Genomic DNA, 14,853 nt, shown 5'->3' with positions numbered 1-14,853 from the left:
AAACTAAAGTAAAGCATGCTGCTTGGGGTCAACGTCAATCGAACCAAAATTAGCTTCTTAAAAAAGATTTAGAGAAAATAAAATACATTTTTTTTACCATTTAAGCAAAAATGCAGATTTTTGTTTGTTTGTTTGTTTGTTTTTCTTTGAGCAGCCTCAGTTTAGAGAATTACTGACCTAACTGGCTGATTGGTCACAATGGCATCAATTCTAAAAATGTTCATTCAAAATCCTCTCTGTGTGTTGTACGGTAATTTCCCCCGGGTCCCTCGTTTAGAGGTATTACGGTAAAGCGCCGCTGCAGTCCTCTCCTGAGCTCTGCGCCGCCGCTCCGGACTGGTTTCTCCTGCTTTACTGGAACCAGAATCGGAGTTTTCCTCCTCTAACCGACAGGTATGCTGCTTCGGTTTTCCGAATAATGTTTGCTTGTGGGTTTAACGTGTTAAAAAAGAGCATAAAATGTATTTATGCGCGTGACTGCGTCTGTTTTTCCTCCTGCGTAAAGACTCTGGAATTGCACAGCTTGTCGTCTGAAAGCTGAGGAATGTCTTCTCAGTGCGACAGAGGTTTAGGTTTATAATCCTTCTTGTCCGCAGCTCTCCTGGAGAGGATCACCTGAGCCTACAGGTCCTGCTTCCTGCTTGGATTTACACCGAATCATCTGGAAGCTGAGTGCGCAGAAGTCTGGGTTCATGCCGGATTTCGAGCATTCCAGGTTTTCCTACTCGAGAATGAATCCGGTCCTGGGGGAGAGCGGCTTCCCGGCCCCGCAGCAGCAGCAGATGACGGGACAGCCCGACCCGGCCATCCCGGATCCAGGCTACTTCCTGGGTGATAACGGCGGATTTGGGTCTGATCCCTTATCCGGACTGGACCTGGGTACCCTGCCGCCGTCATCTGGCCTGGCCTACCTGCACCGGGTGCCTCCGGTGGCCACGGCGCTGCGTAACGACTTGGGCTCCAACATCAGCGTGCTGAAGACCCTGAACCTGCGCTTCCGCTGCTTTCTGGCCAAGGTGCACGAGCTGGAGCGCAGGAACAAGGTGTTGGAGAAGCAGCTGCAGCAGGCTCTGGACTCCAGCAGCGCAGAGGGACAGCAAAGGCCCCTGACCAAAAACATGGGGGTCCAGACTGGATTCATCGGGCCCATTCCAACCAGACCAAACTTCATCCCACTCCACAACGCCAACAACCCGGCCTACCTACCTGGGGGCCTCCTCTCCCCTACCCTCAACCCCCCAGCTCTGATGGACAACAAATACACCGATTCGAACTCCAACCTCACCGCGTTCGGCTTCCCCGTCAGTCCAAACCCGAGTCCCAGCGACCCGAACAGACCCGTGGCCAACATGAACGAGCAGCACACTGGCAACACTCTCCCCCCACCGCCACGCTTCATCCCCGGAACCATCTGGTCCTTCAACCACGCTCGTCGCTTCGGCACCGGGTCATGCACCGCGGGACCCGGGGTCTCCTGGACGCAACCGGGCGGTGTGGGGGTCCAGATCGACACCATCACCCCGGAGATCAGGGCCCTGTACAACGTGCTGTCCAAGGTGAAGAGAGAGCGGGACGAGTACAAGAGGAGGTGAGTTCTAGATGTGGCAAGGTGGATAAACGAGGGCCCGGGCGGGATTCGATCCCCAGACTCCCGGGTGAGAGTCATACGCTCTAACCAGTCAGCCAAAGGGACATCCCCTTGGCCAAGTAGCCAGGGCGCATGATCTATCGGGACAGTGACAGGACGCTCACACTGCCACATAGAGGTTGGTCTCACGGACCTTGAATCACTTCCATAGACTGCAACACAACAGAACCCGTCCAAGAACCCATGGCCTGGCTAAGCGTAGACCCAGCCAGCCAATCACAGTGCACCATGAAATGTTTGAAACGGCTTTGGGATCAAGTTTGGACGATTTGGGCTATTCTGTGAGTCGAGCAGATCGAGGTACTTAATCTAGAAAAGGGATGTTTTTGCTTCTCCTTCAACGGTGTAGGGCAAACGGCCAGATTCTGCTGCTCTGATTGGTCCTAGAGCTGTCCAATAGCGTGCAGAGACGGTCTGAAAGACAAACGTAGCTCGGTCTCTGGGTCCAGGCCAGACAGACTGTTGGTCTTTCACTCTAACTTCAGTTTCATGTGTTCCTGTTGCCCTGCTCTTCATTTTCGCCGAAGCGTTCATCGATCGGGCTCTCGGAGGAGCTGAACACTGATGCATGGCCGGCAGCGGCTGGAGGACGCCTCGTCTCTGGGATGCTTTTAGAGGTCGTTGAGGTCAGGGCTGCTGCAGACGGCCTGGAGAGCTCCAGCTAGAGGAACGCTGACCCGTTCCTGACGGGTCACGCTCAGAAGCTCGGAGCTGCTGAGGCGTCCTCGTCGTTGCCTTTTGGCCTAATTTAAGTTTAATTTATTAAAGCACACATTTCTGTTGCTCTTTACCGTAAATGCGTACTACATTACCCATAAACCCCAGCTGTACTTCAATTTTATTAACTTTGATGTTTTATTTACTGATCTGTATTTTTACATGAATATTTATGTTCTGTCTCAAAGCTGGAGAGAAAACTGACGAGTCACCGTAAAAACATCTGAAAGGATGAAAAGTTTCTTATTTTCACATCAATTCCTCCAAAATCCTTCCCCCTCCTCCCCCTCCTCCCCCTCCTCTCCCTCCTCCCCCTCCTCTCCCTCCTCCCCCTCCTCCCCCTCCTCCCCCTCCTCTCCCTCCTCTCCCTCCTCCCCCTCTGCCTCCCTGCTGACTTTTATTTTGCTACCTGCATTGCAGCACCAGCCGACAAGCAGCAGTGATGTAACCCAGCCTGCTCTCTCCCCCTCCCTCTCTCTCTATCTCTCCCTCTCTCTCTCTCCCTCTTCCTCTATCTCTCACTCTCTCTCCATCTCTTCCATCGCTCCCCCTCTTTCTCTCCCCCTCCCTCCCCTCTTTCTCTCCATCTCTCCTCCTGCCCCCCTCTCTCTCTCCCTATCACTCTCTCCCTCTCACTCTCTCTCTCCCCTCCCTCTCTCTCCCTCTCACTCTCTCTCTCCCCTCCCTCTCTCTCCCTCTCACTCTCTCTCTCCCTCTCACTCTCTCTCTCCCCTCCCTCTCTCTCCCTCTCACTCTCTCTCGCCCCTCCCTCTCTCTCCCTCTCACTCTCTCTCTCCCCTCCCTCTCTCTCCCTCTCACTCTCTCTCTCCCTCTCACTCTCTCTCTCCCCTCCCTCTCTCTATCTCTCCCTCTCCCTCTATCTCTCACTCTCTCTCTCCCTCTCACTCACTCTCTCCCCTCCCTCTCTCTCCCTCTCACTCTCTCTCTCCCTCTCACTCTCTCTCCCTCTCACTCTCTCTCTCCCCTCCCTCTCTCTCCCTCTCACTCTCTCTCTCCCTCTCACTCTCTCTCTCCCTCTCACTCTCTCTCCCTCTCACTCTCTCTCTCCCCTCCCTCTCTCTCCCTCTCACTCTCTCTCTCCCCTCCCTCTCTCTCCCTCTCACTCTCTCTCTCCCCTCCCTCTCTCTCCCTCTCACTCTCTCTCTCCCTCTCACTCTCTCTATCTCTCCCTCTCCCTCTATCTCTCACTCTCTCTCTCCCTCTCCCTCTATCTCTCACTCTCTCTCCATCTCTTCAATCGCTCCCCCTCTTTCTCTCCCCCTCCCTCCCCTCTTTCTCTCCATCTCTCTCCTCCTGCCCCCTCTCTCTCCCTCTTCCTCTCTCTCCCTCTCACTCTCTCTCTCCCTCTTCCCCTCTCTCTCCCTCTTCCTCTCTCTCCCTCTCACTCTCTCTCTCCCTCTTCCTCTCTCTCCCTCTCACTCTCTCTCTCCCTCTTCCCCTCTCTCTCCCTCTTCCTCTCTCTCCCTCTCACTCTCTCTCTCCCTCTTCCTCTCTCTCCCTCTCACTCTCTCTCTCCCTCTTCCTCCCTCTCCCTCTCACTCTCTCTCTCCCTCTTCCTCTCTCTCCCTCTCACTCTCTCTCTCCCTCTTCCTCTCTCTCCCTCTCACTCTCTCTCTCCCTCTTCCTCTCTCTCACTCTCTCTCTCCCTCTTCCTCTCTCTCCCTCTCACTCTCTCTCTCACTCTTCCTCTCTCTCCCTCTTCCTCTCTCTCCCTCTCACTCTTCCTCTCTCTCCCTCTCACTCTCTCTCTCCCTCTCACTCTCTCTATCTCTCCCTCTCCCTCTATCTCTCACTCTCTCTCTCCCTCTCCCTCTATCTCTCACTCTCTCTCCATCTCTTCAATCGCTCCCCCTCTTTCTCTCCCCCTCCCTCCCCTCTTTCTCTCCATCTCTCTCCTCCTGCCCCCTCTCTCTCCCTCTTCCTCTCTCTCCCTCTCACTCTCTCTCTCCCTCTTCCCCTCTCTCTCCCTCTTCCTCTCTCTCCCTCTCACTCTCTCTCTCCCTCTTCCTCTCTCTCCCTCTCACTCTCTCTCTCCCTCTTCCCCTCTCTCTCCCTCTTCCTCTCTCTCCCTCTTCCCCTCTCTCTCCCTCTTCCTCTCTCTCCCTCTCACTCTCTCTCTCCCTCTTCCTCCCTCTCCCTCTCACTCTCTCTCTCCCTCTTCCTCTCTCTCCCTCTCACTCTCTCTCTCCCTCTTCCTCTCTCTCCCTCTCACTCTCTCTCTCCCTCTTCCTCTCTCTCACTCTCTCTCTCCCTCTTCCTCTCTCTCCCTCTCACTCTCTCTCTCACTCTTCCTCTCTCTCCCTCTTCCTCTCTCTCCCTCTCACTCTCTCTCTCCCTCTTCCTCCCTCTCCCTCCCTCCCCCCCTCTCTCATGCCATTGCTGATTGTTTTTCTGAGTCAGGTCTCTAAACACAAACGGCTGCAGACAGATTCCTGCCGATGATTCCTCAGATTGAATAAATCTTCCCTTTTGAGAAGTCTGGAAAACATTCTCAGTGTGTCGAATCGGTGAAACCAGCTGATCTGAGGTCAGTAGAACCTGAAAAAGCAGAATATTGATTTATTACGTGTTTCAGAAGCGATCGATTAGCCCAAACGCCTCCTAGCGTGTTTACATCTCATCTCAGGGTCTCTCCTCGTGCTTCGTATCCACTCAGGATGCATAATAATCATTATTACAACAACATAACAGAGGGAGGAGTCTCTCCACAGGTGAGACGGGCAGGTAAACAGGTCAGGTGTGATCCTAAAGCTGCAGAAAAGAACTCGCCTCCATCTGATTAAACTGTAAAAACAACAAAACAGTCAATAAATCCTGAGTTCAGACGCCCTGTAATCAGATTACTTATTCCCTGCTGGTCATCAGAATATTTTAATACAACAGAAAAAATCCTGATGTGGAAAAGTTGCATCAAACAGATCGTTTTCATTTGTCATTTGGTGTAAATGTGTATTTTGTTTGTTTGTTTGTTTGTTTACAGATGGGAGGAGGAGTACACAGCCAGGGTGGATCTGCAGGATAAAGTGATGGAACTGGAGGAGGTTTGTAAACGATCAAAAATTATTACAATCCATTAAATAAAGAAAGGCTACTACTACTACTAATTATTATTATTATTACTGATTAGATACTAATAGCCTCCATAAACACTGAGTTTCTTCTCTTTGGCCACATTAGCTGCAGAACCAGCTGTTGTCGAAAGTCTTAATTTTCTCGTGTCTTTACAACGTTAAAAAACCGAGTCGCTCAGCTCTCGGTGACGACTCGTAAAGTCGTGTTTGTGTTCTCAGGACCTGCAGGAGAGCGAGGTGCACCAAGTCCAGCTGGCTCTTAGGGTCAAGCAGCTGAAGGCAGAGCTGGTTCTCTTCAAAGGACTCGTCAGCAGCGTGAGTCCTAGTCCCGACCGCTAACTCGGTGACCTGTGCGCACTCGGATAAAAAAAACAGCTGAAATAAAAACATTCTTAAAAACATGGAGATGTTTGATGATGAGTTCATCGTTCTCACGTCATCTTGTTATTAGCGTCATGATAATATTAGTACTTTTATTCCTTTATTATTTTGTGTCAGTTGAATAAAAACTGAGAATATTTCTGTTGGATTTCAAACCTACAAAAGGGTTTGGAAAAGAACATTTTTAGGATTGAATTGAAATATTTGGTTTTGATGGACGACTCGTCACTCGGGAGTTCACGCTACCCTTTCCGTTCTTCCCACAATCGCTCACACGCAGGATATGTCGGACCTGGACAGCAAGATCCAGGAAAAGGCCATGAGGGTGGACATGGACATCTGCCGCCGCATTGACATCACCGCCCGGCTGTGTGACGTCGCCCAGCAGAGGAACTGCGAGGACGTGATTCCCATCTTCCAGGTGCCCACGCCTCCGTCCGCCTCCAGCCGCCGCAGCAGGAAGCCGAGCGGGCAGTCGCTGAAGAGCGCGGACGGAGACGAGCTGAGCGTGTCGGAAAGTGAAGGGGGCGGGGCTAAGGACGAGGAATCGGGCGGCGCGTCGGCCAATCAGATCAACGAGCAGATGCAGAGGATGCTGAATCACCTGTAGGTGTTTTCATTTTACACGAAGGTGTAAACACAGAACCTAACGTGTGTGTGTGTTTGTGTGTGTGTGTGTGTAGCAGGGAGTGTGAGTTCGAGGACGACTGTGACAGTTTGGCCTGGGAGGAAACCGAAGAGACTCTGCTGCTCTGGGAGGACTTTCCCGGTTCCACGCTGGGAGGAGCTGAGCCTCAGGGGGAGGTGGGTTCCCGTCTCCTCCAGATTTACTCGTTTCCTCACCCTGATCGATCCTCCCACATCCAGGAAAGGGAGGCGCTTTTACCTCGGAGCTGCCAGGCGACCTGATGAACGAGTATTTTTAGACATGTGTGTGTGTGTGTGTGTGGGTGTGTGTGTGTCCTGTTGACCAGTAAGCTGGTTAACTAGATAATCTGTGGGGTTAAATGCTAAAAGGAGCCATGGACAGACTCAGACAGATTAAAAGTCTCGTTAGAGGAACTTATTACACAAAACTCCGCTTTTGCATCCTTTCTAACAGACATGGGGACCTCAGCTGCCTTTATAAACACTTAAACTCAATCCATCCATTTTCTCAGCATTTGGTTTTAGGAACTGTGTCTAAAAGAAGCCGTTTTAAAAAGTCCCCGTTTGTGATGTCACAGTTGGGGAAAGTAGAATCTCTCACGTGCGAGAGAGAGCTGTTCAACTCCAAGCCCCTCCCAGATATCTGAGCTTCTCAGCCATGGGATTGGTGGGCGTGGCCACCTCCTGCTTGTTTTCTTAAGCCGGGCGTACACTGTGCGACTTTTTCACGTTTTTGAGCCAATTTTCCACTCGTGCGAGAATCCACGAGATCGGGGCGAGTTTTGCGCCGAGCGTCGTGTAGTGTACAGGGCGTTACGAGAGGCGATTAACACCACGTGACCAGCTACTGATCAGCAATCGTGAGCTCGCACAAACTTCTGGCGTGTTTGATATTTTGCTCGTCCCTCATGAGGGTATCGCACTGTTGAGGCGGCGCTGCGAGCAGCTGCGACCCAAAAAGTATCAGAACCGCTCACGGCGCATGCGCAATCATGCATCAGCACCGCTCGCCCGCTATTTCCCTAATAACACACGTTGTTCGTTTTTATTTCTACACGTTTTTTTACTCACAAAGATTGTCAAGAAAGCGTGTTTGTCGTGTTCGTGTCAAATTAAACTGATCACAAAACACAGATTTACTTTCTTTATTTCGTTTTCCTCATCCAACCCCCATAAATCCCTGTGTGTCCTCCTGCAGCACTCCCGAAGGACAACAGGCAAGAATAAAAAGTCTGACGTGTTGTGTAAAAACTGCTATTTTTAGCATATTTTTCGGTCCGACGTGTTGCTACCAGACGTACAGTTTGAGCCATGGACGTAATTTTTACTTTAGAAGTGGGGGGGACAGGGGGGGTCTTTACAGTATGTTCTAATGGGAAACAGGCTTCAACACAAACAGTTGTTTTTCGCTTGGTCCAAGAGCTCAACCAGTGTGAATTTAATATAGCGTAATATTGTTTTTGGATGGTAAAAAGTGCAGGGGTCAAAACTTGACTTTGGAAAAAGTGGGGGGGACATGTCCCCCCTGTCCCCCCCCCAAAAAAAAAATTACGTCCATGGTGTGATCACACGACTCGTGACTTCTGCCCAGCGAGGAAGTCGAACAGTTTGAGTTGGAGCTGAGTACGAGTGAAAAAGTCGCACAGACTCCGCCCAGCTTTAAAGACACAGAGCCCTCAAACGGAAGATACCATTCTGGAAGGTACTGAAAATATCAAAAGAATATATAATTTTTGCTTTCTGAGAGGAATTTAGTGCAAAAACATCATAAACATGTTCTAGATCAACCACATAAGTGTTCTAACTTAAGAAAATAAGTCACAACATGTCTCCATTAAATGATTTATTCATCAGTCGCAGGTTTAATTTAGGTTTAGCGCTTATGGTGGTTATTTTGCCCACAGCAGAAGACGGATAATAATGTTTTGCGGTGTGCTTCTTCAACTCAACATTACAAACAGCTTTATTGAGCTAAAGTGTGGTGAGCAGCTGAGAGTTATCCCATTTCCTCCTTTTTCTAGACCCGACCACACACGCCGCCGGTTGCTATGGTGCGTCCTGCTGTTTCTGAGGAGCAGAACGTTTAACTCGACAACTTTCCTTCTTTAATTCATCGTGGAACAAAAAGTTGAATAATAAATTCTGCTTTCAGAAGAATTTCCAGGGAAAAACATTCAATCACCTCAACCTTGTTGTTCCTGCTGCAGGAGGAATCCATAGAGAAGGTGATTAAAGACACGGAGTGTCTGTTCAAATCCAGGGAGAAGGAGTACCAGGAGACCATCGACCAGATAGAGGTGAGACGATCACGTCCGGGTCAGAACCGGGTCGTCTCAGCAGTAATGATAATGATCTGATGTCCTGCTCAGCTGGAGCTGGCCACAGCCAAGAGCGACATGAACCGCCACCTGCACGAGTACATGGAGATGTGCTCCATGAAGAGAGGTTTGGATGTTCAGATGGAGACGTGCAGGAGACTCATCACGCAGAGCGGAGACAGGTACGGAAAGATGGCCGCCTGTTTGTGCGAGTTATCCAAGCTGATGAGCCTCGTGTGGCTCCAGAGTCAGAGAGTCAGGTACAACTTTTAAAACTTCTTCTGTGCTTTATTCCAGCAGGTCCACGTCTCTCATCACGCCGGAGGACTCCGAAGACGAGAGGAAGAAGCCGGCTCTTCCCGCCGCCTCCGCCAGAAGCGATTCCTGCAGCAGCGTCAGTGCTGCCATCCCTCCCGTGACTTGGAGGAAGCCGTGACACACCGCGCCTTCTCCCTCTGATCCTGCCACGCTGACCTACGGTGAACAAACACGCCCTCACGTCCTAAACTGTCTGATTAGTGTCGTCGTCTCCGACAGCTGCAGCCAGATGTGGACAGGAAAAAAGTGACCAGAAGAAAATCAGCTAGTGTGGCAAAAGGAGAACCGAAGCAACAGGAACCAAAAATCCCAAACCCGATCGCTGCTGTCAAGGATCCCGGCAGAAAAAGTCACGTTTTACAGCTGAGACAAGCAAAAGCCCAGAGTCTGTGTGCTGCCCTCCTGTGGTCACTGCCTGTAACTACACGGAAACGATGCACTTTAAGTATGTGTGCATTTTATTTTGCACATTATTTTCATTGTTTCAAGCAGGAAAACGTAATTTGCACATATAAAAGAAAGAAAAAACTGTATTAACGCACAAAGAATGTAGTTCTCACACGTCGCCTAAGTGTTTTTCTCAGAGTTGTTTGTGTTTTTCAACTTTTAAACATGAAAAATTCATTTTACATGAATTTTTGTGGTTATTAAATATCCTTAAACTAATGTAAAAAAGTCTGATGCAGCACAGAAAAATACTCAGAAATCCACAAATTCGTTAGATTAATTTGAAATGCTAGAGTTCTCTGCTTGGAAAGATATGTTTGCACATTTTTAGACTTTAAAGGCAACTTTTATTCTGAAAGTTCTGGAGTTTAAATAAACAAATTGATTGTTTAGGTGGTAAATTTTCTGCATTTTTCTGTCTTCATAACAAAAGACATTCTGTGTTCTTTAGAATAAAAAATGAGGAAACTTTGCAGCTAAAAAGTAGATAAATCGTGTTTTTTTGCTCATTTAAAGGTAAGATTTAGCGTCTGTTTTGTGTCAACTCTTCCTGGTGTTGCTGTCAAAGTTAAAATAATAATAATGTTTCCTTTAAAGAACATATTTGATCTGTACGCCGTCCTAGCTGAGGACTGCAGACGAGTTTATGTAAAGTAAATGTTTTGAGTCACTTCTGTGTCATTTAAAATACCCTTTAGTGCAGAAGATGATGCTTCTGAACTTTTAGTTCATTTATTTAGTAAAATCAAATAAATTAAGGGGAAAAATCACCTTGCGGGGGAAAGATGCTGCAAGTTTGATTCCCAGCTGTTATTTAAATGGTTATTATGATAGGAAACGTGATGAATGTGTGCAGAAAACATGTTATTTGGCTTGTGTAATCACAAAGAAAAACAAATAAAAGGTTAAAAAAATCTGTTGTTTAAATGTCTCAAAGCTGCACCAACATGTCAGAATTCAGCTCAAAATCCTGATTTTTTTCCCCTAATTTGTGTTTTTTTTCATAATAAAAACACAAATTTCTCATGTAAAACCTGTCGAACTACGTTTGTTTGCATCGATTCCATATTTTTACTTTTATTGAACATTTTCTGATTCAATGACAAAATTTCTGTCAAATGTTTGAAAATTCATAAAGTCAACGTTTAAAAACTGAATTTTATAAAGTTGACAAGACGTCGTATTTTGTGTTAAATTAACACTTTTAAAAAAGAAAAGACCATTCAGCTGATTTCTCCAGAAGAACTGATTAATTCCATTTTGTTTTCCATCTTTGTGACGTGGTCACACCTGAGCCTTCAGCTGGAGCAGGTCCATCCTGTGGAAGACCTCCGGTGTGGTTCCAGTTCCCAAAACATCACATCCCTGTCGCCGTGACCTCCCACCTGAGGAGGACCATGGAGAGACTCATCCTCACCCATCTACGTTCAGCAGTGAGCCCGGAAAAAGACCCGCTGCAATTTACACATAAACCAAACTTGGGGGAGGAGGAGCTCCACAGGGTATGGTGCTCTCACCCTTTCTCTTCACCTCAGACTTCACCTACAACACCAGCAGCTGTCACCTCCAGAAGTTCTCTGATGACTCGGTCATTGTCAGCTGTGTGTGTGAGGGGAATGACCTGGAGTACAGGTCAGTCATCATGGACTTGTGTGAGTGCACCTTCGCTTGAACACCAGTGAGATGAAGGGAATGGTGAGTGACCTCCAGAGAAACGCTCTCCCTAAACGTCCAGGGAGTTCAGTACTTGTGCAACACTGGATGCGCATGAGTTTGTGTCCCTCATGCTGAATAGTTCTGGATCAATGAAGTCTATTCTATTCTATTCTATTCTATTCTATTCTATTCTATTCTATTCTATTGTTCATTTATTGCTTGCTTCCCATCTGATTTGCTCTCACAGCGGCGGGACGCCGGCGGTCCTGAAAACCAACGACTCCACTGAAGACCAGAGACAGGAAACAGCAAACAGGACAGAAACTAAACTGCTGAAGGGAAACAGCTGAGCTTCGTCAACACTTTAAACGCTCCGTTTGCCTCCAAACCAGTAAAAAACACCCACACAAAGCAGAAATGCTTCTCCAAACAACCTCAGAGAAAATGTTAGTGTTGGTCATTCTTTGATTTTCCTCTTTTTCTCCTCTCTCTTCTTTCCTTTTTCCCCTTCAGCCTTTTCTGCCTGCTCTGTTTTCCTGATGGGAACAGCATAAAGATGCAGGAAGGACGTTACCTCCTGTTAGCTGGAACAACAGCCGCTCACCTGTGATGCACTTTTCTTCCCTTGTTCCATTATCTCACATTAATTTAGGATTTTCCATCTTAAAACTGTGAAAATGATCAATTACAAACATCACAAAGACAATTTTTCCCCCTGGCTCGAACCCTGTTGTAATGGGCCTTACTGCCCTCTGCTGGGCACAAGAGGAACTGCATGCGAACTGACTAGAAGATGAGAAAAAAACTTAAATAAACATTTTTAATAAGATGAAAAAGTGAGTAAATGTTCAGGAAGTCTGAACTTCAGAACCAATTTAACATTTTTCTCATTAAAAACAAGAAGTGAACAAACAGATGTAATTGCTAATTATCTTTACCACATCAATAATTATGAAGTTTATATTTCATTGTATCGGTGCTTTGCGCCTAATGCCCGGATCTATGAAAAGCAGCTCTTTATTACTCCCTTTTATTATGTTACAGCCTCCGACGGGGGCTGTGCTTGTATGCGCGTGCGTGCTCGTGTGGGCGGGGCTTCTCTGTGATGGACAGATGGTGTTTTTCTGCGCAGCTTCAGTTTCTTTGATCTCCTTTCAGTTTAAGAGAAAGTTAAAACACCGGGAAAAGAAAACAAACGGAACTTTTATTTTATTTTATTTTATTTTATTTTCTGAAGCACCCCCAACCTCTGCTGTTACTACTCCCCCTCCCTCCCCCCTCTCTCACAGATAATCCCATCATCCCACCGCAGAGATGTGAGTACACATTTTATTTCTTTTTTAAACCATTTTTTACCTCCAAAAACCAACATTTGTGTTTTTATTCTTTGTGTAGAAAGTTTCATTAATGTGATTTCCGTCTGATTTAAGTGGGTTGAGCTTTAAAAATAAATAAAACTTAGTTTCTCGTCAGTTTTTGGTCGTTTTTTGTGTTTTTATCAGAAATGATGCGTAAATCTGGACATTTCCGGCGCGCAGCAGTCAGATCCTGCAGGAATATGACCGTGACTCACCGGCTGACTCACCCACAACAAAGTCTCCATCAGCTGCGGCTGAACGTGTTCAGCTCTATTTGAACTCATCAGACCTAAAAGTGATGCAGGCGTTTAAATCTGATCATCAGACTGAAGTTGAGAAGGTTTCTGTTTTGGAGAAGATGGTTTAAACGTGTTTGCATGTGGGGGAGGGGAGTTTTAATGCTGGCATGTTGATCTCCATCACTCAGGCTGCTGCTGCACTAATCTGTCTCCAGCCTCCAACTTCACCCATCTGCTGAAAATAAAAAGAAACAGACAAAAAGAGCGGCGCTTCGCCTATCAGACATGTTTAACGTTTTATTTCATGTTTATTTATTTATTTATTTATTTATTTATTTATTTATTTATTTATTTATTGTTTTAGCTGCTTTAAATCACAACATTCAGATCTTTGGAGCATCATGAAAAGGAAATGTGATCATTAATAATCATAAAAATAACAATAACAGTTCCAACACCAAGAATTAAGGAGCCTGTATGTCAGACATCTTTGATCTAATCCAATAAAACATTAGAAATAATAAATTTTCACTTTATGTTATTAGAAGGTTGTTTGACTGATTGATAAACTTATATTTGATCATTTAATTAGAATTCTAAATTTAAAGTTTGTGTTTAATTTAACATGTTTGTATCTGGACTGTGATGCTTTAAACTTTAAAATAAAAAATAGAAAATATTCGAATACTAAGATAAAAACTATAGCATCTTTACTTTATTGTGTCATTATAAATACAGCAACAAAGAAATAAAATTGGCCCTTACCGCCCATAAACTAGTCCTGCACGTGTGTACTGCCCCCTAGTGGAGGATCTACACGTGTTAATTACTGTTGTAAACAAATGTATAAAAATAAATGCATATATTATTGTTACATTGGGGCGACGGTGGCACAGGAGTTAAGTGCTCGCCTCGCAATCGGAAGGTTGCCGGTTCGAGATCCGCTCAGTCTGTCGCTGTCGTTGTGTCCTTGGGCAAGACACTTAACCCGCGTTGCCTGCTGGTGGTGGTCGGAGGGACCGGTGGCGCCAGTGCTCGGCAGCTTCGCCTCTGTCAGCGCGCCCCAGGGCAGCTGTGGCTACATTGTAGCTCATCCCCACCAGAGTGTGAATGTGTGTGTGAATGGGTGAATGACTGATTGTGTTGTAAAGCGCCTTGGGGGGTTCCAGGACTCTAGAAGGCGCTATATCAAATACAGGCCATTTACCATTTACCATATTACAGTTTTTCTCTGTTGGTTTGGCTCATTTCTTGAAACAGAAATTACATTCTCAAAGTAACGTGGACAAACCTCCATCTTGGCAAATGTTCACAACAGAATGGCATTTCTCATTCATTTTATCAAATGGCCTTAGTGCATGTCTCAATTGTCTCAGTGCATCTTGGCAAATGATTAAGCACATGTAGGGGGGCTGGTGCCTATCTCCATTGGTCAATGGGCAATCAGGCAGGGTACACAGAGACACACAGGACAAACAATCACACACACACACACTCACACATAGGACAATTTAGACAGACCAATCAACCTAACAGCCATGCTTTTGGAGTGTGGGAGGAAGTCGGAGTACCCGGAGAGAACCCACGCATGCACAAGGACAACATGCAAACTCCATGCAGAAAGATCCGAGGCCGGGAAGCGAACCCAGGACCTTCTCTAACCACTGCGCCACCGTGCAGCTGCATGCACAACCGTCTGTTCAGTTGTCAGAATTGCTCAAGAACATAATACCATGAATACCATTTATGAATTTCTTTGAATATTTGGTACATTGATGACAGTCAGGGGAAACTAGACTAACGGACGGGGCGTGTCACACACACCGGTGTTTTCCATGAGCGTGTGCTGCCAAACACAGATGTATAGAGCTTGACCAGCGCCAGTCTGATCTCTGAACATGGATAGACAAGGCCAAGCAAACGCACAAGGGGAAGTTTTTCCTCAAGGAAGAGGAGGAAGAAGAAGAGAAGGACTGAGAATGCGTGGTGGAGGAATACGGGGAAGAGGCCGAGGAGCATCCAAGAATGGTC

General features: G+C 46.9%; 2 protein-coding genes across 4 annotated transcripts in view; both read left to right on the top strand.

Moving 5' to 3' along the window:
• The first annotated feature begins 248 nt into the window (after window positions 1–248).
• LOC107394828 (non-homologous end joining factor IFFO1) lies at window positions 249–10,936 on the top strand. Of its 2 annotated transcripts, none has more exons than XM_015973982.3 (9): window positions 249–393; window positions 597–1,588; window positions 5,367–5,427; window positions 5,677–5,772; window positions 6,119–6,444; window positions 6,522–6,642; window positions 8,694–8,783; window positions 8,856–8,986; window positions 9,105–10,936. In XM_015973982.3, exons 2-9 carry the CDS (start codon window positions 693–695, stop codon window positions 9,238–9,240), a joined length of 1,857 nt encoding a protein of 618 aa, XP_015829468.3. In that variant the 5' UTR covers window positions 249–393; window positions 597–692; the 3' UTR covers window positions 9,241–10,936. The 2 variants fall into 2 exon arrangements, with proteins under 2 accessions (XP_015829468.3, XP_015829466.3); XM_015973980.3 differs by having other exon boundaries at window positions 253–393; window positions 9,102–10,936.
• A 1,380-nt stretch (window positions 10,937–12,316) lies between these two features.
• vamp1a (vesicle associated membrane protein 1a) overlaps window positions 12,317–14,853 on the top strand; it is a 442,186-nt gene continuing 439,649 nt past the window's right edge. For both annotated transcript variants that reach the window (XM_054745307.2, XM_015974048.3), the window contains exon 1: window positions 12,317–12,541. In XM_054745307.2, coding sequence (XP_054601282.1) covers window positions 12,540–12,541 — 2 coding nt within the window. In that variant the 5' untranslated portion in view covers window positions 12,317–12,539. The remainder of the gene's footprint in view (window positions 12,542–14,853) is intronic.

Source organism: Nothobranchius furzeri, chromosome 19, assembly GCF_043380555.1.
Source record: "Nothobranchius furzeri strain GRZ-AD chromosome 19, NfurGRZ-RIMD1, whole genome shotgun sequence".
NCBI classification, from domain to species: Eukaryota; Metazoa; Chordata; class Actinopteri; order Cyprinodontiformes; family Nothobranchiidae; genus Nothobranchius; species Nothobranchius furzeri.
Note: the sequence above shows the minus strand (reverse complement) of the source record. Positions and strands in the feature narration are given on the sequence as shown.

Bases quoted from the DNA above. Each gene is read 5' to 3' on its own strand.
- LOC107394828 (XM_015973980.3), top strand. From the start codon at position 693: ATGCCGGATTTCGAGCATTCCAGGTTTTCCTACTCGAGAATGAATCCG. The intron at 1,589-5,366 runs GTGAGTTCTAGA...GTTTGTTTACAG, and splicing joins CGGGACGAGTACAAGAGGAG to ATGGGAGGAGGAGTACACAG. The intron at 8,987-9,101 runs GTACGGAAAGAT...GCTTTATTCCAG, and splicing joins ATCACGCAGAGCGGAGACAG to CAGGTCCACGTCTCTCATCA.